The sequence below is a fragment of the Tauraco erythrolophus genome, chromosome 5 (assembly GCF_009769465.1).
Source record: "Tauraco erythrolophus isolate bTauEry1 chromosome 5, bTauEry1.pri, whole genome shotgun sequence".
Classification (NCBI taxonomy): domain Eukaryota; kingdom Metazoa; phylum Chordata; class Aves; order Musophagiformes; family Musophagidae; genus Tauraco; species Tauraco erythrolophus.
In genome coordinates, this window is record NC_141469.1 from 54,955,554 (window position 1) to 54,982,931 (window position 27,378).

Sequence of the window (27,378 nt, forward strand, 5' to 3'; positions counted from 1 at the left end):
GCGCTGAAGCGCGGCAGCAGGTGCTCGGGCCGGCGGGGCCACCCTGCTGCGGACACCCGCCCGGCCGGGCCGCCCGTGGGGCGGGGCGGGACGGGACGTTCCTCCCGCAGCGAAGAAGCGCGAGTGGCGGCAAGAGCGGCCCCCAGGCAGCACAGCCACGACGCGCCTTCCCCCGGCGGGGACTCCCGGGCAGGGAGCCCCGGCCCCGGCCAGCTCCTCCCCGCGCCGCGTCGCCGCGCCCGCCTCGCCTCAGCCCGGCGCCCCGGCCGCTCCCGCCATGCGGCTCTGGGTGCTCCTCAGCCTGCTGCTGCTGCAGGAAACGCTGCCGCACGGTGAGCCGCGACCCCCGCCGCCCTCAGCCCCGCCGCCTTCCCCCGCTCTGCGAGCCGCGTCGGGCTTTCCTTGGTGGGGGGCCGCCTCCCCCGCCCTCAGCGCGGCCGCCGCTGCCCCGCGGAGCCGGCGGCGAGTGCCCATGGCCGCCCCCCACCCCCCCCCGCCATGACAGCCGGAGCCATCTCGGTGGCGGGGGAGCTCCCGCCCGGCTGGGCAGAGGCGGGTCAGTGTCTCGGTCTGCGGCCAGCGAGCCGCTGAGGCGTTCCGCCGGAGACCGAAAAGGTGGTTTCGGTCCGTGCGGGGGTTTTGGGGAGCGGCGTTTGCGGCAGCACCGGCTGCCCCCGCCATTTCTCTTCAGTGTCGGCGTTTAAAGTCTCTGCTTAAATCCACGCGCTGCGGCCGGAGGAGGGTCAGTGCTGGACGTGGTGCTCAGGGTTAAAAGGAGGAAAAAAAAAAAGGTTTCGTGCACGGTTGTTCTTTTGTTGAGAGAACTAAACTCGTCACTCAGTTTCAGGTCGTGATGAAGTCTTGGTGAGGGACGAGGCCAGTTTTTGACTGGTAAGGGACACTCATAACTAAGTCTTGGCTTATGTGGCTGTTAACTAGGGAAGAAAGAGGCTGTTTGCCTCTTGCGAAATGTGAATAAACTTACTAAAACTTCTTCAGAAGAAACAAAAATAAACGGCTTTATTTTCTGCCCCGAAAGGGCTTGGGGAACAAGGGCTGTAATAGCCCGTGGAAGGGTTTGTAGAGGACTGGGAGGCAAGCTCTGAGGTGCACGGTGAAAGGCAAAGAGGAATGTACCACGAGTGGCCCAGGAGGTCGTAAGGGAAAACTTCTTGTAAGAAAAAAATTAAGTATCCTTCACCCTGTGAGCTGCTAAGCACTGAAAGAAGTTGTTGTGGGAGGCTGTAGAGTCTCCAGCTTTTGTGATAGTTGGGACTCAACTGTACAAAGCTCTGAGCAAGTCAACGAGGGTGGGAAGGGACTTCCAGAAGTCCTTTGCAGCCCAGTTTTTCTTATGATTGCGTGCAAAGGAATTGCACTCTGGACCAGTGTGATGTGGGAGAGGATTTCTGCTGAAAGACTTGGTCTATGGGTCTGCACTACCACATCAAGAAAAGTGTTTTCTATTTGAGAAACAGACAGTGAAAACACAGAATGAGAAATAGTTGTAACGTGGGCAAAAGATTTCCCAGGCCTATGTTTTCCTTAGTTTGTCTAGTTTATACTGAGTTTTGACTGGGTGCTTCATGCTATGTCATTCAGAAGCTTAGCTACTGGAGACAGTAACCTGGCATATTTAATGACAGCTTCTTGTTTAAAGCTATAGGTACAAGTCTTAATGCAGACATTGTGATTTCAAAATAGCCTTCCTAATTTAGCTTATTTTAGCTTATGAACAGTCAAATATATCCCTCCAGATGATCGTATGAGTACTGATGTGTCAACCAGTATTGTCTGTCTGAGTATTGATTTGGATGATTAAATTTTCTTTTGAAGTACCACAGAGATGTGTCCAACCTGTTTTGTTACGTTAGTTGTGATCACAAAGACTCTTCTCTCTCATCTTAATTCTGTTGGTTAAGCATTATTCTTTATGGTAACCTCATGCTTAGTTTTTCTGTTAGGTTGTTTTTGTGTTTTTTATTTTCAAGGAAGAATTAATGAGTATTAATGAGAGTTGAAAGGTCTCGGGTGCTGCCAAGATGTGCATTTGGATATAGGTGATGTCTCAAGTCAAAACTGGATGCTTTTTATTATTATGTGACTAACAGTCACTTGGGGATTGTTGTGTGTGTAACATCTGCGAGACCAAGGGGCAGACAAACATTAAAGGATAGAATGAGACAAATAGTGTGAACCAGAAGCAGAAGTGCTGTGTGATGTATTTCCATGACATATCAATGCACAGTATCCTGCTTTGGCGTGATGAGTTAATAGAGACCCTGAATGTACAGTTGTAGAGGAAATGAGTAACAGTGCATCTTAGAACTGACATTAATAGTTGATCGGGGTAGAAAAGAGGAGTTTTCTCAATGAATATTTTTCTACCAAGTCTTAATTTTATAATTTTTTAGGTAAGAAATGCTGTTGCTGGGTTAAAACAATGAGGGCTCCATGAATAAATCTGGTGAGATGGTAAAGTATCCCAAACATGGCATATTCATGTACTTGCATAAATGTTTCCTTACCTGCAGGACTTTCCCAGGGAAGTGAATGAAGGAATCTGTGCGGTAGGTTCTGTGTTCTTGGAGGAATTTGATTGTGTGTCCTCTTTATCTTGGGTGATAGACTACTGTACTAGTTAATTTAGTTGTTGTGCATACAGGTACTTGATCCAGTGATGAGAGAAGAGGCAGGATTGTGAGGTGCAGAAGTGGTGACGTTAGTAGATACCTGGACGGACTTATAGGGATTGTTGGGGAGGAGCATGGTCACAGCTCACTTGGAAACTCTCCTCTCAGGTGAAGTGCAGCAGAGGGGCATAACTAAGCATTCTGTGTAGGTCGATAAATGCTCCTCTGATGGTGTTTCCTGAAATGCCCCTGCTGTCACCTGCAGGGAAATACAAGGTCAGACAGACAAGAGTCTCACTGTGTAGCTGGGAGTGTGGTGTAGGAGGAAAGTGTTCAGACTCACTGGGAACTACAAAAACATGGAACAGAGAGAGCTTGTGTGGAGAGGAAAGACTTCGTCTAGAGAAAATCAAAACCAGGCTTCTGGCACTTAAAATTGAAAAGCTTTCATAGGGGACTTTTTAACCGTTTCTTAAAGGTAGATTGTGAGATGTGGAAGAACACACAGTTCGGGATGATGCATTTCCTTGGGGTTAGGTTGTAAGATCCGTGTGCCTTCAAACAAGTGTGAGGATTGAGATTGGCAGAACGTAGTGGAAATGGCAAAGCGTAGTTGGAACAAGTAGTCCTATTTCAATAGAGCGGGGAGAGGGGAGGGAAGAAAAGGAAAAGATGAGTGGACCAAAGCTCATGTGCTTCTACAGACAAATCTGGAAAGTATAACAGGGAACTGGAAGGGCTGGTTTGGCATGGGGATGCTTATCCAAAAGGCTTATCAGGCCTGTCAGTGAGACCTTCTAATACTAGGGCACAGGAGAGATGGAATAGCTCAACCCAAGAGAGAAGTGGCAGTATGTGTTAAAGAAAGCTTTAGTATTAAATCTGATTCCTGGTGGGTTTTGTCAGTAAAAGTAATCTGGACTGAATACTAGCCCTGTGAAGAGCAACCAACCTGGTTACTGACCACCCAATGTGATGGAGGGAATGACTGCTCTCTTAAGGAAAATCAGAGAGGCAGCAAGGAAGGACTGGATAGCAAAGCAAAAAGAATGACTTACCCTCACATAAGTGAGATCACACATGTTGGGGTGTGCCGCCGAGTGCGATTGTTTAGATGCCACAAATGACTTGTTAGAGCCGCTACTCGGAGAACCCCCGAGAAAAGCAGCAGTTCTTGACTTGATCTGGAGCAGTACTCAGGTAATTGGACTCAGATGTTGCTTTAGAACAGCCAGACTCTAGTTTTAATATTCTTGCAGGAATAATAAAAGCCAAAGAAACAGCTGGTGCATTTAGTTTCGGAAGGGGGAATTACATAAGATGAGGAAGCTCATTAACTCACATATGGGTTAAATATAAAAAACTGAATAGGGCGGACAAAAAGGGTTTGAGAAACAGCTTGCAAAAGGGATAAAACAAACCGTAAATCCTTTTCTTCTTCTGATGTGCTGGGGTGGGGCAGGGAGAGATGGCTGCAAAATTTGTAAGGCTAGTGGGAACAGGGGATAAGAAAGAACATCTACAGAAAGTAAAATTTTAAAAACTTAATAATTTGTGTGCGCCCATGTTTGTTATGGAGGTGCTTAGGGAGGTTTTAATGGAAAATGGTGACATGATAAGGATATCAGAAACTTTGAGTGCAGTATCCTACTGAGCACTGTAATAACCAGCTCCCAGATGGAATCTTTCTCTATGGGGAGAATTATTAGAGGACATGTCTCGTTAATATGCCAAAAGAATTGGCTTTAGAGAAAATCAAGATGAACAGTGTTTAAGTGCTGTGATTTGGTGATATATACCTAAGTCTTAAGAGAAATTTGAATGTGAAAACACTGAAGTCGTAACCTGGGTGCATAACCCATCACTTAACTGCTCCTTTCCAGGGAAATGGAAATATGTCAGTACCTGGAATTTGTCGCCCCCTTCAGAAACGCGTTTTGTTTTGCAGGTCTGCTGAAGTTCTCTGAAGGACTTTATAAATAGAGTGTGGCCATGGATGAGTTGGTTGATGTACTCGGACTCCCAAAGGCTTTCGATAAGCCTGTTGTTAAAAGACTCCATGAGAACCAAGGTGCTGTGAGACAAGGGAAGACCTCTCATGGAGTAATAACTAACAGAAAATAAAGAGTAGGAGTTAATCTTCAGTTTTTGTCATATGGGCATAGAATTGTTCTTATCCACTTGAATTTCACAGGGATTTTGTAAGGCACATACTTTTAGCAGATTTATAAATATGCTGAAAAGAAAAGAAAACCATCAGTAAGGAGCTGCAAAAGGATCTCTCCATTTTGAAGACTAGGCAGTGAAAATAGGACTTGAAATTTTGTGTTGATAGATGCAAAGTAACAGAAATTATTCTAACTTCATATGTGCATTGATGGGTTTCTACTTAGGAGTTTCTAACCAATAATTCCTACTTGGGAAAGTGATCTTGGAGCTACACTTGATTATTCTAGAGAAAGTTAGCTCCTGATACTGCTTTCTGAAAAAATAACGAGATATTTAGACGGTAAAGAAGACACCACTAATATGTACAACTGTGATTTGACCGTATTTTTAACATGGTGTACAGTCTGCTTTTGCCTTCTTTCCATTACCTAAACGTGATGTAACTGAACTGTTGTAAGATGTATATTCTTTACAAGAAACAGTGAAAAAGGTAGGACCTGTCAGTCCGGAAAGGATATGTTTGAAGGACGCTTGAGTTCTATAAAAGTGCAAGTGTCACAGAGAAACTTGTTGGAGAAACAATGGATATTTATTCACGTAATGCAAAAAAACTAGGAGACATCTAATATTTATGTATAATTTGGGTAGTTCTGAAAATTGACCAGACAAATTAATGAAGGAACAATCCACCAAGGACAATAAAACGATGAGTCACAGGTAGCTTGAGCTGAAGGTTCTTGGAAGCTAGGAGACTAGTATCAAAGGAGCAGAGATGGTTGCCCTGTTCCTGATGGTCAAAGAACTGGAACACCTCTCCTATGAAGATAGACTGAGAGAGTTGGGATTGCTCAGCCTGGAGAAGAGGAGGCTCCGGGGAGACCTTCTAGCAGTGTTCCAGTACTTAAAGGGGGCCTCCGAGAAAGCTGGGGAGGGACTTTTTACAAGGGCATGTAGCGATAGCACAAGGAGTTATGGCTTTAAACTGAAAGAAGGTAGATTTAGATTAGATGTAAGGAATAAATTCTTCACTCTGAGGATGGTGAGGCACTGGAACAGGTTACCCAGAGAAGTTGTGGCTGCCTCATCCCTGGAAGTGTTCCAGGCTAGGTTGGATAAGGCTTTGAGCAACCTGGTCTAGTGGCAGGTGTCCCTGCCCATGGCAGGGGGATTGGAACTAGATGGCCTTTAAGATCCCTTCCAACCCAAACCAGTCTATGATTGTATGATTCCCTGGTTGACATCTGACACTGGATGGTGTGAGTGTGAAGATGTTGGCTAGGTGGACATTTGGCCTGACCCACTGTAACCTTTCTAATGTAATGCAGGAAAAAAAGTACTCCTGCACCAACTCTTTGCCCCTGTGTTACTTGTGCTGTGTCACTTGCTAATGTGCTCCGAGTAACTAGAAAAATCCTATTTCAGAGTCTTCTGTGGGAGGCAGCAACCACTTCGCTGAAATTCTCCTTTGTTTTCATTATTCCCCAAATTTTGTGAATTTTGTATAGCTAGTGGCATCACAGGTGTGAAGAAAAATTGGAAGAAGCATAAATATTTGTTTCACCCTTCCTTCCAGACATGATCAGAGGCACAGAATGGCTGAGCTTGGGATCATCTAGTCCAGCCCCATGCTTAAGCAGGGCCACCTAGAGCAGGCTGCCTAGGACCGTGTCCAGTCAGGTTTTGTATACCTCCATGGATGGATACTGCACAGCCTCTCTGGGCAACCTGTGCCAGTGCTTGACCACCCTCACAATGAAAAGCATTTTCTTATGTTCAGATTGAATTATTCTGGTTTTTAAATTTCTGCTTACAAGACTGTGCCATTTAATAGACATGGTGTGCATCAGCCTGGACTTAGAGAAGTGGAAGGCTGAAGCAGTGCAAGGTGTCCAGCCGGGACATGAGAACGTCACGGGAGCCATCAGTGGCAGGAGTCTGGAAGTGCTGCTGCTCATGTTGAAGCCAGTACCAGTTTTAATTCATGCTAACTCACTACACAGCAGGGCTATTTTTAATTTCAGATGGAGCTTGTTGATCAATTGATTTGTACAAATCCGTACAATGTGTTTTCATGTGGAAAAGCCATGTTCTATATGAATTTGCTGTCAGGCACAGCTAGTGGAGTTTTTGGTGCCCGGGGAGAGCAATTTTAGGCTCATCTCACGAAAGGTCTGTGCTTACTGCTGTCAGCTAAAGTGGGAATATCTTGATTTACTTTTTTTAAAAATTAATTAGAGACATCTCATTTTTCATTTTCCTTTCTATTTCCTTTGCTTTGTTTTTAAAGGCAGCTGGGCATCCTTGTTGTCTCTAGCAGGTAATGAAATCTCTTACCGTTTGCCTCTAGATAAAGTTCTGTTTTCGTCTGGGCTGTGGAAATAGATGACTGTTACAGAGAAAAGATGGATTAAGGTCTACCTTCCAGTGACTTAAGTGCCATTTGTATTTTCACAGTACTTGCTGTAAAAGAAGAAAAATACATCACTATCAGTGTTTTATAAATTGTTATGAAGTTCCACACTTCCCAGTTTTTCTTCATGTGTCTCTTACAGTAACATGGTGTGTGAAAAGGTTATGTAGAATTGACAGGTGTGTGACATCCGTATGAAGATGGAGAACGTGTGTAGCATTGCGTACTAAATGGCAATGACATGAGGTAGAAATGACAAAAGTAACTGGAGATGGAAATGCTGCATTTCTTTCCCTCCCATTTGTAAAGTTCTCGTATGTCGTGGTTTAGGCCGCTCCGGCAGCTAAACTCCTCACAGTCGCTCACTCACCCTCCCTCACGCCTCGAGGATGAGGAAGAGAATTAAAGAAGAAAAAGAAGAGAGACTCGAGGGTTGAGATAAGAACAATTTATTACTACTGCTACCAATATATATATATATGTACAGAGATATGTACAAGGATAAATATATACGAACGAGTGATGTACGGTGTAATTGCTCACCACCCCTTGACCAAGGCCTGTCTCATCCCAAACGAACAATCCCGAAATGATAAGTTCCAATATCACAATCCCGGACGAGTGAGAGGCCTGAAAATAGAGCGCGAGACAGAGAGAGCACTCTGAGAGTCCAAAAGTGAGAGCCCCAGAAGAGCAAAGGCCCTTCTTTCCGTCTGACCCTCACTTTTATACTGGGAATGTTGCTGCATGATACGGAATACTAATTGGCCAATTTGGCCCTCAATCCTAGGTCTAAGTACAAATCGTAAGGAGAGTCGTGGACCCTCCTGTCCCGGCCATGCTCCCCCCTATCCTGTTGTGCTCCTGCACACTGGCAAGAACCCGGCAGCTGAAAAGTCCTTGAGACCTCGGCGCCAACTATAAACATCAGTTCGCTGTCAGTGTTCTTCTCAGAGCAAGTCTCAGACTAAAACCAAAGCACGGAGCTCTTCTGGCTGTTAAAAAGAAGAACTAACTCTGTCCCAGCTGAAACCAGGACAGTATCCATACCATGCATGTCATGCTCAAACCTCACATATATACATGGATACTATTCCCGTAGTCCATGGTTCATCCCTCCAAAATGTGTGTTGAGTTCATTTAGTTCGTAAGTCCGGTCTTCATCTGTTGTAACAGTCTCCCAGGGCAGGAAAGATGATGTGGAATTCTCTCAGTCGATAGAACTGTTGACTGTTGCTGGATACACCAATTACGAGCTCCAGATGTCACATGCAAAAGAGACTATGTCATCTGGAGCTCGTAATTGGTGTATCCGGCAACAGTCCATGTCCACAGTCTGCAGGTTGAAGATGTTGATCTCAAGGAAGTTGCTGGGTGTCTGGAATCAGTTCTGCTTCTGTCGAAGTTCATTCTTCATTAACCTGGATGATTCTTAATATAATGTCATTAGTATAATGTAACAACCGTAGCAATGATGGTACGCAGTGACAGGGTTATTCGGCAACTAATATCACACAATTCAATACATTTTATCGTCTGTTTTCACCCAACATCAAATCCCCTTGAGGCACATACTTCTAAACGGTTGATTAAAATATATATGAGAAAACATATATTCAGGAGGCCTTGCAACAAAATCCAGCTCTTTAGATTGTTCCAGTGCTGTTCAGTATTCTGAAAATTTGCATAAACTTTGGTAAATGGCCTGGGGGGCGGGGGAAGGGAACACAAAGGAAGATGTTTCCTTTACAAATTGGCTCTCCAAAGGAGAGAAGCCACCGGTGTAATCGACACCTGCCGGGTAGTGCTTCATAAATGAGGTCCATATCACCACTCCCCTCTGCACTGCCGAATACAGATACAGAACTGGTCCCAACACCCACAAGTTTTTCCGCATTCCACAACATAGCACAGTAAAACTCTCAATTGGAGGAAAAATGCCTTTCATCCTAGTACAACATGCGGAGGTAATAAATTGCGAAAGAATTCTGACAAACAGCATATACAGCTGATAAGGTGTGCTAAATTATAAAACTCTTTATTTTAACGCATTCCGGTCAAATCTGTCGTTATCTCAACCCTTTGAGCCCCACATTGGGTGCCAAAAAAACCAGTTGTGGTTTAGGCCACTCGGCAGCTAAACTCCTCACAGCCGCTTGCTCACCCTCTCCCACCCGCTGGGAATGAGGAAGAGAATTAAGAAGAGAAAGAAAAGAGACCTGTGGGTTGACATAAGAACAATTTACTACTACCACTACCAATATATATATGTACGGATATGTACAAGGATAAATATATATGAACAAGTGATGTATGGTGTAATTGCTCACCACCCCTTGACCAAGGCCTGTCTCGTCCCAAACGAATGATCCCAAACCAGATAAGTCCTGATACCTCAATCCCGGAGGAGCAAGAGGCCTGAAAATAGAGAGTGAAATGGAGAGAGCACTCTGAGAGTCTGGAAGAGCAAAGGCCCTTCTTTCTGACTGTCCCTCACTTTTATACTGGGCATGATGCTGCATGATATGGAATACTAATTGGCCAGTTTGGCCCTCAATCCTAGGTCTAAGTACAAATCATAAGGAGAGTCGTGGACATCCCTGTCCCGGCCATGCTCCCCCCTATCCTGTTGTGCTCCTGCACACTGGCAAGAACCCGGCAGCTGAAAAGTCCTTGAGACCTCGGCGCCAACTATAAACATCAGTTCGCTGTCAGTGTTCTTCTCAGAGCAAGTCTCAGACTAAAACCAAAACACGGAGCTCTTCTGGCTGTTAAAAAGAAGAGCTAACTCTGTCCCAGCTAAAACCAGGACATCATACCTTACATATTTGTCTGTTTATGTGAACTATAAGTATAGATTTTCCACATGTTGTTGAAAGCTTTTTTTTTTCTTTTTCTTTTTCCTCAGGAAAGTGGGTCATGCCAGAGAGTTCAAACACTTATGGAAATTAATTATTACTCCTTTTTATGAATCGTTTATAGGAAGAACAAAGCTTTAGTTATTCTCTGTGATAAAATGGTAGTTGTTTTTTTTTGCAAAAAAAACAAATATAGCCTTTTTCCAATCGGTAACATTGCCTTCTTTTCTTTATTTTACTAGTTATTGGACAGCCTGCGAGGAGTAAGCGTCCAAAAGAACCTGGGGAAAACAAAATTAAGCCTGTTAACAAAAAAGTAAAACCCAAAACCCTGAAAATGAAGGAGAGAGAATCTGTTGATTCGTCTTTGAAGTCCCAGTCCATACTGACACAGGTGATGGATAAAGGTCGTTTCCAGAAACTAGCTGCCACTTTAAGCCTGTCTGCAGGACAAAGCATAGAACTGCGATGTAAGGGGAGTAATGTCACTTGGAACTATCCTTCATACTTAGACACCTTTAAAGACTCCCGACTCAGGTAAGCTGTTTTTCATTTTTTGGAGAAAAAGAATCCAGAACTTTTTTCCCTACCACTTTCAATACCATTGGGGTTTTTTTGTTTGTTTGTTCATGTTTTTACAACCAAGATGTTCCATCTAATGGTTTCTAATATCAACAAAAGAGGATGAGCATCTTTCAGTTGTCACTGATTACTGTCCTGTGACTTGTGTTGTGGAATGGTCTTGTAGCATGTGAGCGGGATTTCCTTTAGATGAATCTAAAATAGAAGATGTGGTCCAGTGGGACACCAGTGTCCTCCAGCCACTAACAGGGAGCCACACTAGAGCTAGTCTGAAGTAAAACACTCAAAATGTGTGAGTGTGGTTGTCAAGTACTCGCTACCAACGCTGTTGCTCTATAGAGACGTGCTCTTGGTGGGCTGTACTGGTTGCTAATGTAGCTGCCACCTGAAACACTAAGATGATTGATTTCCTGAAGAGGCTCAAACCCACGTCTCTCAACTAGCATAAAAATACACCAATGACCATGCTAAGAAGCACGTAAGAGTAGTCTTTACTTTTTTAGTCAAAGTTATCTTTGTATGCAAAAGGGAATTGCAGGGTTTATGGTGTGGCAGAGTTTAATGCTGAGGATAGTCGCCTTGGTTTTAGGAAGGCTTTTTATTTCATCTAATGACGTCTTAATGGAAACCACATAAATAGTTGTTAGAGCAGGAAGAGGAACTGGGGACTCTCTCTGCCTCACCAGCTGAGTGTCCTGTTTCTCTAAATGTCTTCTCCAAAAACCCGTGCTTTTGTTTGCCTTCCAGGTGTTTGATGGTACACATAGCTAAATGTAGATTAAATGTAGTAATTTAGTTCTGTACTTGAAAGAGGAGGGGTATATAAGGACTTTAAGGATATCTTCCACAGGCATTTTTTTTCTGTGAGTAGTGTTTTTTGTCACTGGCTGTTTTATGGAGATTTATATGTCAGTGAAGACAAGTAGTGAGGAGACTGTGGAACACTGTGAATGATGCCTTAAGAGCGAGCTGCAAGGAGCTTTTCTTGGATTTCTAGGTGAGAGAGGCACAGACCTATGAGCAAAGGTATCAACTTCCTATTGTCCTTTTGTTCCTAAATTAAGTACCAGTGTGTATGCTCTCCATAAATAACCGAGGTCATCTGAATGATGACTCTGTGATGAGAGTCATGAATGAACATTCATTCATCTGAATGAACCTCTGTGATCCATTTCACTTACAGGTATGATGCTACTTTAAAATTACTCCCAGTTAATTAATTTTTCAGATATATTCTTCTCCTTTCCATTTCTCTTTTCAAAGAGGAGTGTTGAAGACTGGCAGTTATACACTATGATCTCTAGCATATCCTTCTGAAATTCGCGAGCCAGTTTTTCTCCCAGTGTTTATTCGTTTGTCCCCTGATGGCTGAGAAGTTCAAGACTAACGCTGGCCGAGTAAACCTTGGTAGCGGAAGGTTTCTGTCGCAGTAAGTTACAGCAGCAAAGCCTGTTTCTGCTGAGGGCGTGTCGCAGCGATAGCCCTCAAAAGATCTTGTGGCCAATCAAAAAAAACCCAACCACTACTGCTTTTGTTTTTCCAAGAAATAGTGTTTTATCTGGATTTATTCCAGCAGATGGCGTTTATCAGCTGCAGCTCAGACTGGGCCTTCCAGCCAGCCACAGCTGGGTGCGCACAGCAGCAGCAACAGGGAGACCGCCTGGGTGGGGGAGGTTGTCCTTTTCAAGTGTTATCTGGCGTCTTGTGCATTCGCAAATAGGTTGCTGGCATGAATTGGTCCATGGACAGGTGGACCTCCAGGTCATGTTGTCTGAGTATCTGGCATTGAAGGCGGCAAGGCAGGTACGCATGGTTTTTAGAGAGGCGTCTGAATGCTTCTTCACTATTTGTTTGACTGTCTATTCCTCTCTTGTGAAATTAAGAACTTTTCTAGTGATGCACGTGGGACAAAATAGAAGAATTTAAGGTAGTTTGGGGGGAAAAAAAAGTGTTTCGTAATTGTGTAGTTTGGCATTTTGTAGTTTGAGGTAGTTTGGGATTCTGTGCCTCAGCAATTTACCTTTCTGCTCTCATTCAAATTCACAGTATTTGTAATGTTTTAACCATATAACAACAGTTAACAACATCACAGAAGATAAATATTGTAACACATTTTGGCTGGGTGGATATAATTTGCCTAAGTATTTTCATTTAGGAGTATGTTAGGCTTACATTTAAGGGTCTATATTGAAATGTGATGGTCTCCACTTTAGAAAAATTATTTTGAAATAAGTTATTGAAGCAGTAAGGCTGAGTTTGAAGCAACAATTTTAAATGTAAGCAAAAGGATCCTATAGGATCCTATAACTAACTAGAGAAACTGAAAGCATAGATTAGTAGCACACTTCAGAGTCACAGAACAGTAATAACTTATGGAGACATTGACTACACAATCTTGTGTGGTTACGTTTTCATCACAGTTTTAGCATGACTTCGGTAATTATCTCAAGATCTTTGCTGTAGTGCTAAGAGATGCATACAGAAACAAAGTCTGCTTTATAGAATGTGGAATATGAAATTTATATTCCATGGTTTTAGAAACCTTTGACTGAATTTAACTGGAAATATTATAAATATAGCATGTTATTTATGTAGCTCAGTTGGTAGTGTTTGTATGTGAACTGGCAGTGGAAAAGATAGTTAACAATGTTATCATCTTTCAAGAGGAGGTTAGATCTTCCTCACGGCATACAAAAGACATGCACCAAGCACCAACTACAACAGGCAAACTTTTAAATTTTATGAATATATTATGCTCAGTATTTTAAAACAAAATGCTGAATACAGGGCAAAGGGGGGGGGAAATCAGAAAAATTACTAGCAAATAACCTACCTACAGGAAAAATTGTTTAATCATCTAGATAGATATATGTTCAGTATCTTCTAAGAGTTTTTGAGTGCTTAAAGACCAAGTATAAGGTAATCACTTCATTAGGAATTAGTGAGGTGTGGAGTGAAACTCGAGCTAATTATCTGGGCTGGGCTTTTCTGCCTTGGAATTCCATGCTGGTCTTGCTGGAGTTGGAGCACTGGTGCAAACCAGAGTTGGCGGCAGCAGCGGAGGGGAAGTGTTTGGTGTCTGAGGAGGTAATGGAAAGTGAAGAAGGAGCAGATTGCGGGGCCTGGAGGATGGGTGAGGAAAAGGGTCAATGGTGATGAGTTCCATGCAATTGCTGGGGACTAATGACTCCCATTCTTTTGTTCATTTGTACATCCCTACAGCAACAGATGCTCAGGCATCCAATTCCTGTTTTTTCTTTAAATAACAGGAGGGATGTACAAATTCAACTGGTCTGTTGGGAATTGTAACAATAAGCAAGGTGTTTCACATCTCCTGTGAACTGCTAACATCCTCTGACTCTAGCTGTTACAAGAGGAGGCTTTCAGGACCCTGGTTTCTACCAGAATTGCAATTACAGGAGACAGAAGAGACTTTAAGGTTCAGGGCAGTGAGGGCGTTTGTAGGTCTGGTGGTCAGGGGCTTTGTTAACAGCAGAGGTCCAGGGCAGGAGCTGGCACAGAAGGTGCATGCATGCTCACTGTGTTCTGTTTTCTGTCTGTAGTTCTGAGAGAAGAGGGTGTTTTTCGTTTGCAATTAGTTAAATTTAGCATCCACATAATGTATTTCCTATGGGTGGTTACAAAAAGAAGTAGAGATAAAAGCCAGATATTTTGTCTCTGTGCCATGCTTATCATGTTTTTAACTTGCCCATATGGTTAAGGAGAACACAGCAGCCTGGAGGACAATATGACTTTTCAAAGAAGGAAGATATTATAATTGGAAAAGCCATTTCTTTATTATTAGTGGCTCTGCTTTCTTGGAGTTTGTCTTTGTAGGTATGCTTTACGACCTGGTAAATGACATATCTGTGCTTGCTGTACTAGAGAGTCTCAGTTTTTAATAGGTCTGTAGCTGTTAACATATGATAAAATTATCATATGGGGGGAGGGAAAGATGCTGAGTGGAAGGAGGAGGATGATTCTCTGGCTGTTTCTTGTTGAGCCAGAGGAGAAATCCTGTCTTTCCACTATCCTAACTGGAGTAAATAACAGTACACACTGAAATGATTTACTTAGCTTTAGAGACTGTAGCATGCAATGCAACTCTGGGGAGAAAGCTAGAATCATGCAAACTTGTCTGAGTTAAGGACACACACCGGCTTCCTTCAGGACTAGCTTATTGTCTGTAATGCTCTCTTGCCTTGTGCAGCATAAATACAGATAACTTTTTGTCTGAAAATTTTCTGTACTGGCTGAACTGGCCAAAAATCTTGGTGACATTAATGGTCAAAGGTGGCTTGTGCACTTCCAGAACAGAAGGGCTGTAATGCTGTTTTGTAAGACTGTGCGTAACAAATTAATGACTGTAGGCTCACCCAGAAACTGGATCTACAATGTATGAGAAGGATCAAAAACTAAGAGGGATGAAAGAAAAATAAGTGCAAGCACATTTTCCCTTTCTTTTGCCTTATAGCAAAAGGCTGCTCTAGATGAAGGCAGTGTAACTGTGCATAGTCTCTGCTCTGCCTGACTTGGAGCGTGGGACTCTCACTTGCCGAAGACCATCTGTATTCATCACGGAACTTCATCTGATAAATAAATTCACGTGAAATGGAACTCTTCCAATGGAAGAAGCTGGGGCAAAGAGCTGGACATGCATCACATGCACATTTGTGTGTACAGGGATATGGGCAGGAGCACCCTCACAAGTATTGAGGAAACTGTATTTTGTAGAAGGCAAAATTAGACTGCTTTCAGTGAACACAGACTCCTGCTGGCTTAGCGGGATGTCAGTGGTGCTCATGTGTTAAACTGAATTTCATTGCGTTCTGTGTGCTCTGAAGTCTGAAAGCTAGGGATTTTTTTCTTGTGATAAACAGTGAGATGTTATGTTCCTCTCCTAGTGAGCTCATATTTGAGATAAGCTCTCTTTTGTCAGTATGAATGTATGAATGCAGCTGCTTGAGAGGAGTTAGCTAGATGCTCTTTGAGTGATACTATGTACACTATCTTTTTGTCTTTTCTTTTTTTTTTTTTTAAGCTTCTAAACTTGGCATAGTTTTTCTGGCAAAGATCTTTTGAACTTCATAAAGCTAAAGCTTAATAAGATAAATGTATGGAATAAGATTTTGGAGTAGTTTTCTATTTTCTTTAAACAGTCTTGAAATGTTTGTATATATAACATTTTTACTTTGTGATATGTAGAGCACAGCAAAGTTTTGGCTTTGGAGTCAGATTTCCCGGCATCTTAAATACTAATGAAATAAAGGTTATCCTGGAAATATTGCTCAGCTTGCAGAATGTACCATTTGTAACTTACTTTATATGGCCTGTTTTGTCTGCTTAATATGATCATGTCACACGTTTCAATGCTTCCACTCTCAGTTGCCAGGTTTTGTTGGTGCGTGTTTGTGGATGACTATCTCGCTAGGCTATTTCCATTGATTACTGGATAGCTTGTTCTCAGTGAAGTAGAACACACTGTACAATAATTAATTAACTCTGACCTTATTTTTCTGTCTGTTGGGATTTTGAGCTATAGTTTAGTGTCTGCGTTAACGGTTAGAGGCAGAAATGTTCCGGCATAATGTTTTATCTGTAATGTTGACATTTAGTGCTGGATACTTGCAGAATATTTTATGCTGATGTAATCATGTAGCCTGTGAAATGTGAAACTAAATATAGACTAGGGCATGGTTTGGATTTCTCTTTTCTTCCTGTTGGGTACTATACATAACAGGAGCTCTTGCATGAATAGGGATCTCTCAAAGCTTATCCAAAAACTGAAGATAACTTATAATTGTAAGGTAATGTATATACTAAAAATGAAAATGCTACTACTGCATAATGACATGATTCCAAAGAGTGGAATCAGGTGAGGTCGTGTAGGACAAGCGCATTAGTGGGTAGGAAGTATGATTTGCCTGTTTCCTTAGGCAGGCCTCAAAACTGCCCGATGGCGGATGAATGTACTAGTGGTGTCCGAGGGCTTTAATGGAAAAGATAATTCCCAGTTAGCCCTGTTTGGGTTGTGTGTTTGGTGCGTTGTTAATTTCTAAGCTATTGGCCTTGGCTGGAGGCTGAATGTTGGGTTATATGAACCGTAGCTTGTGATTGCTGGTAGCAGTGGAAACTGCTGGCGGAACACCTAGGGAGTCAGAAATTTTGGGAAGTGCGTGTAGCTGGAAGTAGTGGCCTCTCTGTTTAAGTAGCTATTCTGCCTGCAGTGGAGGTGTAAGCAAAACGGAGCGTTTAGAGCATACCGTACAGTCAGGCATGTCTATAGTGCCGCTATGGACATACCTGACCATTGCACAGTGACCAGGTGTTTTGGAGGATAAGAATTTTTTCAAAGCATGCTGATCCCAGAAGTAAATGATTCAGTCAGGCATCTGCCTTAAAGAATAACTGCCACGTTCATAAGAAGAAATAAGAGGATAATAAATATTCAGAGAACCCACGGTTGAGTAAAAGTATGTGAGCTGTTCAGACTTCATGCAAGCTGAGTATTTGTGCACACTGAAAAGAAGTTCTTTTATCAAATGCCTTAAAAAAATAAATAAATCTCTCCTGACTTGATTAGAACAGAAGTGACCTTGTTAACTCGATGTCTTGCAAAGTAAAGCAGGAAACCTTTGCGTTCTGGATGTGCTACCATGGAAGGTGGTTGAAAATAACGTTTTTAAGGGTCAGAGCAGCCCTGGAGTACATTGGTACTGCCATGCAGCTGTCCTGACAGGGTTCCCTGAGAGCTAGATCTGTTGGACCATTTCTTTTGCAGTCCATCAAAAGGCAACACAGCAGACTGCCAACCATAACACCATCTGTCTGCAAAAAAGAGCCAGGAAAGCAAATTTTAAAATAAAAAAAGAACAAGATGAGATTGTAGCTGCTGAATGTCATAGATAGGACCTTTGACCCTTAGAAACATTGTCAGTACCTACATATATATTTATCTACGTATTTATAAATATTTGCACATTTACAAATGTCAGTCAACTGAGAGAGGTATCTGGGAAGTTCAGGAGAAGGAGAGAAAAAAGCAAATCAAGTCTGAAATAATCAGAGGCTGAATTTTGTGTAGTTACATGATGACACTGCCAGTACACCTCCAGCAATTCTCAGGCTCGTGCTCTGAAATAGCTGACGGGTGATGAGGAAACTCCAGTGAGAGGATGCCAGTGAGGTGGCTTGGGGCAGAGGAGTAGGCAATGCAAAATTAATTACTTGCAGAACAAATCCAGGCTGAGAGAGAAGCTTTTTATGATGGTGTTTGCAAGTGGAAACTTGGACCTGTATGTTAAAGACGGGAAAAGCGTTCATACTGAAAGGAGGCATAAATCATCAAACAAACTCTTATTAAAAAGTACCTGCTACTTACTACTCCTGAATTATCTTTCCTATATGCTATTGAAGCAGTGCTACAGTTAATGGTATCCAAAAAAAGAACTAGGATGTATGCAGGTTGGCTTGGAGCAGGAAAATATGGGATATACAGGGACAAACATATTGTCTATGGCAGTCACAGCCCAGTTTCAAAATGGAGACTGAAAGGAATCCAAGAATGAACTGTACAAGAGAAAAGCTTGCAAGCACTGGTGTGTAGTTGGAATCAATGAAACTACTCGTGTAAGCAGATCTTTACTGGAGCAAAAGGGGAAGTTGCAACATAGCTCTGAAAGCGAAAGGTAGGTCAGTTGCAGAGTAGGAGTAAAAAAAAAGTAGAAGTGAGCTGACGGAAATGTACGAGAAAATATATCTGTGCTTGTCTCTGCCTTTTGTTTTTCTTCATAGTATAAAGCAGCTTGACAGGTACGGTCAGCTGATCCTCGCAAACTCCACTGCAGCAGACACAGGTGAATATAGCTGCTGGCTTCAGCTGTGCAATGGTAACAAATGCAGGAAGGATGAGACTAAAACAGGTTCAACGTACATCTTTTTCGCAGGTAATTAATTCACTAGGGAATTATTAATGGAAATATATTTGCTAGTAAGGCAAGAATAAAGTTACATCAGCGGTTTCACTGTGAAGATTTTTCTTCCGTGATTTTCATCTTTTTTAGTAGACGTTAAGGAAGACAGTGCTGGCAAGCAGAAAATTACTTGCTTAGTGTGATGTATGAGTCCATTTTCCCTATGGCTTATGCTAAATGTGTTCCCAAAATAACGCATAATGCAATGGAAAGCAAATACCTTTGAAAATACGTTCTGAGGATCTTCTACAAAATGAATAAAAAAATGTTTAATTTTTGAAAATGTGTCTGAATAAAGAACATAAATGTGTGCAGAAGATTCATTTTGTCATGGCATTCAGATGACGACGTGGACTCTTCCTCCCACCTCCCTCCCTTTTGGTTACCTGCACTGTCTTAAAAGTCTTGACCTCGTTGCTCTTGGCAAGGCCACAATTTCTTCCAAGAGTCTATGTAGCGTGTTGAGAGGCAAAACACTCTCAAGTACATGTGTTGTCCCAGAGAATTGAGGTTGGCTGTAGCCCTAACACTGCATGGATAGGGTCGTGGTAGGTAATAGCATGCAATTTACTGCTACTTGGTACAGCAGAGCTGAAATCAAATGGTTAATTTGTTCTTCTCATGGAAAACATTCTGAATGGTAAAACAACCTTCACTGCCTGGTTAGAGCTAAAGCATTCTTGGCTAGCAAACATTTCAGTACAGAATGCTAAGATAGGATTGTTTGTTGTATGTTTTGGAGCTAAATTAGACCATGAGACTGTGAAGAAGCCATTTATCAGAAGTGCTTAGTGTTCTGAGGATACTTTCCTTCAGAAAGACCGGAATAAACTTTTCAGTCAAGTTACTATGTAAATGCTTGCGCTAGAAAGAGGAATTTCAGCTTTATATTCCTAAGCAGCATGCCAAATATGGAAATACTCTTTAACTGTCATTGTAAAAGTACTGAACATTTCAGCTACTTAGAGCAGTAAATAAAACATTTTGCCTGAAATCGTATCTATAAAAAGGCTGTAGCTCCAAAGAATCTCTCTTATCTTAAGTGCTTATCTTACCATTGGTGGTGCGGTTTTTATGTGTGTTACCCTTTAAAACTGGGCAAGTGAACAGAATTAGATCCAGATGAGTATTTGGAAACTTGCTAAAAAGGAATTCCGAAGATTTTTCTTAAGGTTAAAAAAATCTGATTACAGTGAAGAATACTTTGTGGGGGTTTTTTATTTAATGTTTTTAATGTAAGCTATATAAATACATACTCACAGGTTAGAAAAGTGGTTTTTCTTTTTTTGCGTGCATATTTAAAGCAAAAATCTTTGGTTTAATTTTTAATGTTGCTCATAGTGACTTTCTCTTGTCATACGTATGTACTTTCTCTTCTTTCTGTTAAACCAAGATGTAAATATTATTCGAATTATATCAACTCTTCTGCACAGATAAAGAGGAACTTTTTGTACCTACTCCCAGTTATTTTGAGATCGTCTACCTGAACCCAGATAAACCTGCAGTCATTCCATGCCGTGTTACTACTCCTTCAGCAAAAGTAACTCTACACAGGGAATTTCCAGCAGAAGAAATTGAAACGGATGGAACTGACATTATTTATGATGTGAAGAAGGGTTTTGTCTACCAGCACCCTACTTCTGATCATAAAGGTATTGTCTACTGCAAAGCAGAGTCACAAGGAGCACCTCAGATTTCCATCAAGTATCACCTACTCTATGTGGAAGGTAAGGTGCAGTTTTCTGTATGCTTATGCAGACTCCTGTTTCTTTTGCTGACATTGTTTAGAAAACATTTTTTAAAAAAAAAGAAAAAGTAAAATAAGTAGTGTAATCACAGAGTTTTAAAATCTTGATCAAAAGAATATGTGATAAAACTTTGTAGGTTTAAATTCCAGCGGTTTTCCAGTGTGGAGGGGAAAGTTGCAGGTGTACATGACTTACTTGCTGTGTTAAGCAAACTGAGGCAAAAATTGACTCTTTAAGTCTTCACAGTGTATTTAACTTTAAAAACAAATTTTGTGCTTCCAAACACTGTCTTTCTACCAGTTCCCAAGGGCCCACCCTCAACCACAATTGCGGCATCATCCAATAGAGCAGAAGTCAGTGACAGCATTCATGTAATCTGCACGGTCCTTGGGGAGCCAGATGTAGATGTGAACTTCAGGTGGCAGTACCCAGGGCAGGAGGTAAGAAATGCATGCCCTTGCTGAAATGCTTTTTGTTTTTAAAGGCAAAGCTTTGAATGCCAGTGTCTAGATTTGGGGAAAAGATTCTTTCAGATTGTGGTGTCTGCCTCTTGCTAGCTCAGGCGTGCTGGCAGGAGGAGGCAGCACATCCCTTTTGAACTTCAGCCCATCTTACCCTGAGAGCCTAGAAGTAGCACAGGAATGAATCTGGAGAGCTCTGCTCATGTTAGCAAAAATCAAGCCCGGCAAACCTCACTCATCCCTCAGGTTTCCATTCCAGAGACACTTGGCCTCTGGCAGCGTTTACAAAGAAAAGCCTTAGACAGGGTCAAAGCCAGCCAGCGTCAGGAAGCTATTCTAGGGCAAGCCACAAAACCTCACTGATGCCTCTGCCTTTGATATCCCTTCCATCTCCATGGCTCGGGCACATGAATCGTCACAGCACAGAATCTTTAAGCTTGATTGCTGCCTACAGAAGCACAGAAATCTGCTTCTGTCCAGCCTCATCTGAAAGAATCCACGGGAAACATCTAGTGAATGTTAGAACTTTGGTCTTGAAAAAGAAGACTTGGTCCTTTTTCTTGCACAAAATAAGGTCTCTCTGACTAGTATCATGGATGGTCCTCTCTCTTCTTCCTCTACCCACCTCGACCAGTTACAGTAGGGACTTATTTCTTAACCAGCCTCATCTCTACTGCTGTTTATTCTGAGCAAGCTAGGAGCAATGGAAAGACTGTTGGAAGATGGAACCCTTCACCAGAGGAAAGGGATCCTCTAAGACCTGAGGTTTTGCATTGCATTCCATTTGCCAGCCCTCCTGGTGCTGGGTTGTCAAAGGACGAGGCAGAGCTTGCTAATAAGGTCTTGTATCAGCACTGGTCTCCCTAAGCCAGCATAGAATTAAGTAGTTTAATGGCAGAGATAATTGCTTAAGTGAAGGATTGGAGCTCAGTGCTTACTAGGCTTGAGAAAACTGAAATTTTAAGCCCCAGAAGCTTGCCGTAGCTGTTAAGATAGCCTGTAGCACTCCGCTGTCATGGGAAGATGTGTGCCTTTTAATGGAAAACATTAGAGATGAGGAAAACAGTAGGGAGAGCAAGTGAGCACAAAAGGGATTTGAACTGCTGGTGAAAGCCGTGGGTATGTAGAACCAGGTTTCTAGTCCTTGCTTAGATGTTAGTTTATTCTTTCGCTTCCTCCTCTCCCCTCCACCTGTTTGGTTTTGTTTGTTTGTTTGTTTGTTTTCTGCAGCTGCTTGTCCTAGTTTTTCCTGCTGAGACTATTGAAGTCTGAGAGTTCGTGAGCAATTACCAACTTTCCCTCCCTGCCCTGTCCTGGCTATTAAACCAGGGCAGCTTTGCTTGCGTTTGGTGAGGGGCTTGGTACTGATAGCATGAGTTAAGTGATCGGAAGAGTAACTACTGGATGGAGCACCAGAAGAGTTTGGCAGAATTCCTGTTTCTGGTGTCTGTTTGAAGTTAGGAAGGAAAGGGGCAGATGTCTAAATGAACAGAGAAGCTTGCAGCTGTTGGTGAAGTAAAAAGTGAAATGCTAGAGAAAACTGAAGTGCCTCCAGGTTTGGGGAGCTGCAGAGAGCAATAGTGTGTTTTGAGTTAAATGCACAATGCCTTCCTCTGAATTTAGCTCTTAGCCTTACTTGGAGTGAGATGCATCAACAATGGTAGTATCTCCGTCCTTCAAGGTGGGGCTTTAACTCTAAGTCTTGTAACGATTCACTCTTGGATGAGGATGAGAAGAAATGCCCCTGCCGATCTCACTAGCTTTGTTAATTGGTACAGTTTTCCCTTTTTTGTGTGTGGTGTGGGTTTTGGTTGGTTGGGGTTTTTTTTTTCGCTTCCCTTAATATCTGTTTATTGGACTGTAGTAACGGCCTATACAAACCTGCATTTTATGTCTTTTGTAACTACCTGTAACTGCTAAACACAAACAATTTGAAGGAATTAAATGTTAGACTCAGCCTAGCCTTTCAAAGCTCTGTATCTTACTAGTGTCCACCTCTTGCCACTCTTGCATCTTTCAGAGCTGACTGGCTGCCCAAGCCTGGTCCCCGGCTGTTCTTGTCCCGGTTGCTTCCAGTGATCTTCCAGAACTGGATGCAGCGCTGGCACGTGTACTGCAGTTACGCCTCGCAGCGCTGATTGAATATGAGCAGCTAAACACATGCCAGTTGTCTCCCTTGTTTGCTGGGGATACTATGGCTCCAGTGCAGGGCACGTGCTACCAGCAGAGGACTACACCCACCTACGGGGGCTGAGGGACTTTGGCCTGTGGCCTGCATCTGCCCTGGGAAGGGCTGATGTGCTTATCCACTGGAGGGAACAGTCTCAGCTCCATCTGTGCCTGGGGATAGGGAGGGAAGAGTTGTGTTTGGGTTGTGCCCCAACAAGGTGATCAAGTAAATGTCAGAGTAGAAGCACTGCATGCTTGTTGGAGACTTAGCATTTGTTAAGGAAGTATTCACGTACTGCAAAGGAAAAAGGCGGGGCTGGAGGGAGGAGAGGACCATCAGGGACGCCGGTCAGATGCACCTTATTTTTGCAAGGAAAGGCACTTGCAATGCTCTAAGATTCACTGGATGTTTCCATTCATTGTTGCTGCTTTCAGTGCAGGGAGATCAGTGATAGTTTTTGTTCCCCACCACCTCTCCGCTCAGCACCTGGGCTCTCACCTATGGCTTGATCCCTTAGCAGAAGGAGCACTTCAGTCCCTCCTTGCTCCTAGATACGTTGCATTGGAGTGACTCTTACCTCATCTCTGTAGTCACTAACCTCTCCCTCTTACTTTTTTTTTCACTTGTTTGGGTTTTTTTTCCTTGCCACTCCCAGACAATTGCATTTGCTCATTCACCTGCTGTAAATGCATACTGATCTGTACTGATCCACTCCTTTAATATGATTCCCTGAAACTAGCTTCAAAGCAGAAAGCAGTTAGTTTGAGAAAAACTGGGCTAGCAGCAGCCCAGCCAGGCAAATGGCATCTGCCTTACCTGGCCTTTACCTTCACTTTAATGAGGGTCAAGAAAGTTCAACTTTCTATGTTTAAGAACTAACTTAGACTTGAAAGTGTGTAGTAGTACTTGATTGTAGGTAGCACTTGATTTTTCAGGCTGGGAACAGGAGGTAGTGCTCTGCTAGGTAGAGCTCTGCTAAGTAAGTGGCTTGATTCCTCCTAAAGGGTTAAGAATTTCTGGATGACATTACCAGTTTTTCAGAAAAGTTTTTGCTAGCTGTAAACACCTGCTACTTCCTAGGCATTCCCTGACTGCACCCTGACTCATCCATCCCTAAGCTTCAAGAAGACTAGTAGCTGCTTCTGTACTGGTCATTTTGCAAGTGCAGGATTGTGGCTTTGGCTCTAGAGAAGTGTCTTAATTTACCTTTTTCTACTCTAGCTTAAGCCTTGTAGCATATATTGGTAAATGGCCAATCCATTTATTTCTTGAAGCAAGAGTAGATGGTTTCCAAGCAAAAGCCTCTCTCTCCCCCTCTCTCTCACCAGTTTTATGCAGGTTATTGGTGTAGCACAAGTCAACATGATTAAAGTCGCGGACTAGCATGATGGATTTTGCAAGGCAAGAGGCTGTTGTAGTCTAGCTTTCAGCTAGTTTCTCTTATCCAGTCCTTTGCAAACTTCAGAGGTACCAGGGAGTGTGACCTGATAAACAGTCCACCAGAGACTTCTCTTACAGAAGAGGGGGAAAAAAAAAAAAAGTCTGTTATAACAACAAGAACAAAAAATCTAAAAAGCATCTTTCTAAGCATCCTTATTTGTATTTTTGGCTTTGAAGTTATGTACATTTTGGAAAGCATAATGTGAGGCTTAATTTAGAAGCATTTGTGAATTGTTACTGTTTGCTCGTATGTTATCTAATGCAGCATTGCTGAAACTAGAGGAGGAGGAATTAGTTTGCAACACATGACTTAAAGCTATTCTCTGTGCTAAAGGAGAACTAGGTAAAGCTTGGTCAATTAACTTCTGCCACTGCTGCCTTCCTGTTTGAGACATGCTTGAAGTCTGAAAATAAGTTCAGACATCTCCTCCAAGATACCTCACCTACTTGATCAAGTTCCCAAATGCAGCCTTAGGAAGTGGCCCACTGCAACCAGGTTCATTCATAGACTCCAGGCAGAGCTTTGGCTGCCCATCACTGAGCTAAAGGTAGGCAGTACCTGCACTTAAGAACAGAAGAACCCATTGTATTAAACTTACTGGTACATTAATAGTTAATGCAGGAATGGTGCTTGCAACTGCCCGACACTCACAGCTGTCTTTTGGATATAGGCTCCTGCTATCTGACCTCTTGCTTCAGGGTTTGATAGGGCAGTGTCACTAAACACACTTTGCAGAATCGTGTATTTTCTTACATGGATGGGTTGTGTTGTTTGTGTGGTTTTTTTTCCCCTTTAAACAGTCTGAGAGGCCTGTGATTATCCAAAACGTCTGGAGATTGATAAACAGAGGAACTGGACATACCACAAGGATCTCAAAGAGCATTCTTCTTGTTGAGGATTTTGAAGCCAGAGATGCTGGAAACTACATTTGTATAGCTCAGAACCTACAAGGAGAAACAACAGTAGCTACTGAAGTTGAACTAAATTGAAAGCAAAGGCTTCTGGACATAGAATGCTAACTGTATGTTACTTGACATTATAGCCATTTATTTTCTTTATTAATGATGTTTAAACAAAGTTTTCTCTTTCACTGTCTCTCTTCATATGTCAATGCATTCCATATTCACTAGCTTGACAGGCCAAAACACGATTCCCTATGCTCAGCAGTAGTCAGTTATGAGTTAATAAAACTACTATGAAGTGGTAAAGTTTGAGCCTGAATATGCACAGGGCTTATTATATTTAGGAATAGGTGCTCTTGGGCTTTCCTTTGCATGTGGTCTTTTTCTTCAAACTTTTTCATAAGGTTAACCCTCTGTATGGTTTGTGCCTTTTTTGTTTATGTGAGAACCGAGAGGATATTAAATATCCTCAAAAATCCACCAAGCAGGTATGTATCCCTTCTGGTGCTGTGCAATTTTAGAGTACTATACATATTTAAAACAACCAAAAAAAAAAAAAAACTTGTTACAGAATTAGCCAATAGTAAATGTTTATTTTGCAAGAATAATTAAATTTCTGAACATTATGAAAACATAAACATGTGTGTTCTTCATATTTGTACAAAGACATAAACACACAAATAAAATTCACACTCCTGAGGAAGATTAATACCCCCTAGCACCTTAATATATATTTAGGTCTCCAGAGACTAGTAAGTGGTTGGATAGGTTGGTTTTTCCTGATGTTGTTGCATTCTTCCAACCTTATAATACATAGCTTACTTAGACTTAACTCCTCAATAGATGTAGGGTGTTATGCTTACCAAATTAGGTAGCAAATTATGCTTGCTAAAGGTAAAACTTGCATTTATTTATATAGTATCATTTACAGAAGAAACAAAACCAAAGGTAACATTAGAATAATGTTTGATTATACAGCAGAATCTCTACTTCGGTTAATCACAAGTTCAACTCGATTGTATTATTTACTTAGGAGAAAAGAAAAGATGTTTGATTTATACAGAACTATATCTGGATAAATAAGCACAACTGCTTCTCTCACCCTGGGTTTAGTTAACCAATACAAGGAAAGAGACTTTCCGGAGAAAAGGTAAGAACTTGATTGCAACATTGTTGGACATTTTAACAACGTTTTTTCTTCCTAGCCTCAATCACAGAATCCATGTAAGCTAGAACTTCCACTACAAGTCTACTCAGTAGGGTAATTGTGTTACAAAAAAATTCTTAAAGTGAGCCATTTTATTTACAAAGCCGGTGAAAAACAGCTTATTCTGAGCATATGAGGAACTAAACCAGGAACCAGTCCTGTGCTTGCACACTTCAACGTATCTCAGCCTGCATTTGACTAGAATTCCTACAGCTTCTTCTGGTGAAGGCTTGAAGTAAGCCCTTTGCTCCAGGTAATGCTGACCTTTGAGCATTGTTCAGTGATAGCTAATAAGTACTAATGTAAAAATGGAAGCTTCTCAGTATGCCATTAACCTGATTATTAGTGTAGCTAAGGAAAACATTAAACAAGCTTGCCGAAAGTTTTTTCTTCAGCACGCAGGAACCTAAACCAATATAAGTGATATGATAAGTATCTGTGGTAAAGAACAAAATGGCTCAATGTGTGTCTCATGAAAAAAGGCTTCATGGAGAACGCCCCTCAGATGCCTGTAATATTGTTGGCCTCTGGAAACAAGGTAGCTACAAAGCAAAATAAAAGTTCAATATAGCAAGCAGTAGGACCAACTTTCAAGGCGTAAGAGGCCAGCCCTTGTGAATCTTCTCATTGCTATTAAAAGGTATCATGAATGTTACAGTGTTACCCGATTAGTAAAGAGTTACCCAATTTCCTAGTAATAGCTATAAGAAGTCTTTGTACCTTTTTTTTCTATTTTTTTAGGCAAGACTTCAATCTGACCACAGTAACTTTTAACAGTCCTTGAGGTTCTGGATGAGGGCGTGCAATGTGTTCATTCCTTTTTA

The 27,378-nt window shown here is 42.1% G+C and overlaps 1 protein-coding gene across 1 annotated transcript; it reads left to right on the forward strand.

Moving 5' to 3' along the window:
* The first annotated feature begins 277 nt into the window (after positions 1-277).
* PDGFRL (platelet derived growth factor receptor like) lies at positions 278-25,894 on the forward strand. Its single transcript, XM_086612490.1, has 6 exons — positions 278-332; positions 10,313-10,607; positions 18,447-18,598; positions 20,059-20,352; positions 20,674-20,813; positions 25,246-25,894. Exons 1-6 carry the CDS (start codon positions 278-280, stop codon positions 25,432-25,434), a joined length of 1,125 nt encoding a protein of 374 aa, XP_086468616.1. The 3' UTR covers positions 25,435-25,894.
* The last annotated feature ends 1,484 nt before the right edge of the window (positions 25,895-27,378 follow it).